Source organism: Eimeria maxima, genomic scaffold (assembly GCF_000499605.1).
Source record: "Eimeria maxima Weybridge genomic scaffold, Emw_scaff2471, whole genome shotgun sequence".
NCBI classification, from domain to species: Eukaryota; Apicomplexa; class Conoidasida; order Eucoccidiorida; family Eimeriidae; genus Eimeria; species Eimeria maxima.
In genome coordinates this window covers 384-2,997 of record NW_013565322.1, presented here as the reverse complement: position 1 = coordinate 2,997, position 2,614 = coordinate 384, and the positions used below count along the sequence as shown (strand labels likewise).

General features: G+C 50.0%; 1 protein-coding gene across 1 annotated transcript; it reads left to right on the top strand.

The window, feature by feature from the left end:
• Positions 1-1,115: 1,115 nt before the first annotated feature.
• EMWEY_00058670 (hypothetical protein) lies at positions 1,116-2,124 on the top strand (the record flags this gene model as incomplete). Its single annotated transcript, XM_013480885.1, has 2 exons — positions 1,116-1,734; positions 1,973-2,124. Coding segments are annotated over 2 exons (771 nt in total), but the record flags the coding sequence as incomplete, so codon positions are not given.
• Positions 2,125-2,614: the final 490 nt, after the last annotated feature.

Genomic DNA, 2,614 nt, shown 5'->3' with positions numbered 1-2,614 from the left:
ATATATATATATATATATATATATATAAGGAAGGGGACACCTTCCCCAGGTGTCTCCCCTTGTCTCCTTTATGCTGCTGCTTTCTTTTCTCTTTTTTATTGCCATTAAGGAGACAAAAAGAGTATTTATTTTTTTATTAATAAATAAAAAATAAAATAAACAAAAGAAAGAAAAAATGCATGCACAGCAGTAAGAAGACACCGATGGTCTCCTTGTCTCCTTAACCATTGGCCTGCTGCTGCTGCTGCTGCAGCAGCAGCAGCAGCAGCAGCACAGAGGTCTTCTTTTGTATTTTATTTTTATTTATTTAAATTATTTTTATTATTTATAAATAAAAATAAATAAAAGAAAAAAAGAAGACAAAGGGACACAAAAGGAGACACTTTGCCTGCGCGGCCCCAGAAGGACGCGACTGCACGCAGCAGCAGCAGCAGCAGCAGCAGCAACAGCAGCAGCAGCTTCAGCAGCAGCAGCGAGTACTCTGAGTTTATTTGGAGTAATTTTAATGTCTTTTGATTATTTTTTTTAATAAAAAAGGAGACAAACAGCAGCAGCAGCAGCAGCAGCAGGAGAAGGGGAGACAGGGTGTCTCCTTCCTTAGACTGTCCCTTTTTTGTCTCCTTTTGTCTCCTTTATAGATCTGCCTAATAAGAGGCCCTATAAAGTGTCTCTAATGAAGCTAATAAAAGGGGACAGTCTTCCCCCGTTTCAGCAATAAAATGTCTCCTTTTAAGAGGGGCCCCCAGGGGCCCTCAGGGGGCCCCAAGGTCCCTCTGGGTCCCCTAAGTGTATCGGGGGGGCCCCAGGGGCCCTTAGGTATTTGTTTAGGTGGTCGTAGCAGCAGAATCAGCAAGAGGTATTGTGTGCTGAGGTATTTGCTGCTCTTGCTGCTGCTGCTGCTGCTTCTACTGGTGTCTCCTCTGGTGCTGCAGGGGGCCTCCTCTCGCCCTCCAAGGAGGTCAAGAATTCCTTCTAGGCGAGGCAGTAGCCATGACAGCACCAGCAGCAGCGGCAGCACCAGCAGCAACAGCAGCAGCAGCACCACCACCCCTACCGCTGCCCCCAGGCAGGAATGGGTACTGGGTATACTGCAGCGAAGGGCAACCAACCAGATGATGGGGCCCCCCCGTCTTTACAATCCTGGTAGTGATGAGCAGCAGCAGCAGCAGCGGCTGCAGCAGCAGCAATCGGATCCGCAGCTGCGCCACAGGGAGCTGCAGAGACACCAGAGGCAATTAGAGCAGCAGCAGCAGCAGCAGGATCTATATGAGCGGCAGATGCGTAGGCAGGAAAGGGACCGGCGGCGTCTGCCGCAGCGCCTGCAGCAGCAGCAGCAGCAGCAAGGGGAGCAGCAGCAGTTTCTTTCCCCAAGAAGGCTTTGGCACCCGCAGCAGGAGCACCAACAGCAGCAGCTGTCTCCTACCTCCAATGTACCAAGACAATTGCAAAGAAGACAGTATCGGCAGCAGCAGCAGCCGCAGCAGCAGCAGCAGCAGCAAGATGGTTATAATTACCAGCAGCAACAGCAGCAGCAGCAGCAGCAGCAGCAGCAAGGTTCTCCCTTGTTTCAGCTCTCCCCCAGCAATCAACCGTATCATTCCCCGCACTCCCCTCACTCCCCCCACCTCTACCTTCCCCACCAGCAGCAGCAACAGCAACAGCAACAGCAGCAGCAGCAGCAGCAGCAGCAGCAGCAGCAGCAGCAGCAGGAGCAATTAATTCACACACGTACACGTAGGGAATTAAATCGTTATCTATTAAAGACATCAATAAAAGGGATAAAAGTACGAACTTTTTCTTCGCGTTTTTCTCGTCTTTTGCGTATCCCTTTTCTTGTTACTGAGCATTATAGGGCATATTTACCTCCATTTATTCATCATAAAGGTATTATTACTCCTTCTTCTCTTCCTCCTACTACTCCCTCCTCTTCTCCTGCTGTTTCTCCTTCTTCTCCTGCTTCTGGCGGTGGTAGTGGTGGTACTGCAGCAGCAGCAGCAGCAGCAGCAGCACCAGCAGCAGCAGCAGCACCAGCAAAACCAGCAAGATATAGGATGCGTTCCCTTAGGGAAACTGGAGACATTCCTCATCTATGGCGAGCAGATAAATATGACTATTATAAGTCAGGTACTGTCTCCTGCTGCTGCTGCTGCTGCTGCTGCTGCTGCTGTTGCTGCTGCTGCCGTTGATGTTGTTGTTGTTGTTGCTGGTGCTGTTGCTGCTTGCTGTTGCTCCTGTTGCTCCTGTTGTTGCTGCTTGCTGTTGCTGCTAGTTGCACCTGCGCTGGTTATGTGTAACCCCATCAGTTGCTGCAGGTAACACCTCCTTCGTCTGTTGCTGCTGCTGCTGCTGCTGCTGCTGCTGCTGCAGGTTTTGCTCTTGCTAAACTAGCTACTTCTACGGAGGCAGCAGAGACATTTCTTATGTCTGCTAATGCTGTCCCTCAACACCCTGATTTATTGCCACAACAATGGTGGGGCCTTTCTTGCTGCTGCATGCATTGCATGCATGCAATGCTCAGTCTTTCTGTTGCTGCTCCTTCTCCTTCTCCTGTTCCTCATCCTCCATCTACAACTACTGTTGCTGTTGCTGTTGCTGCTGCTGCTGCTGCTGCTGC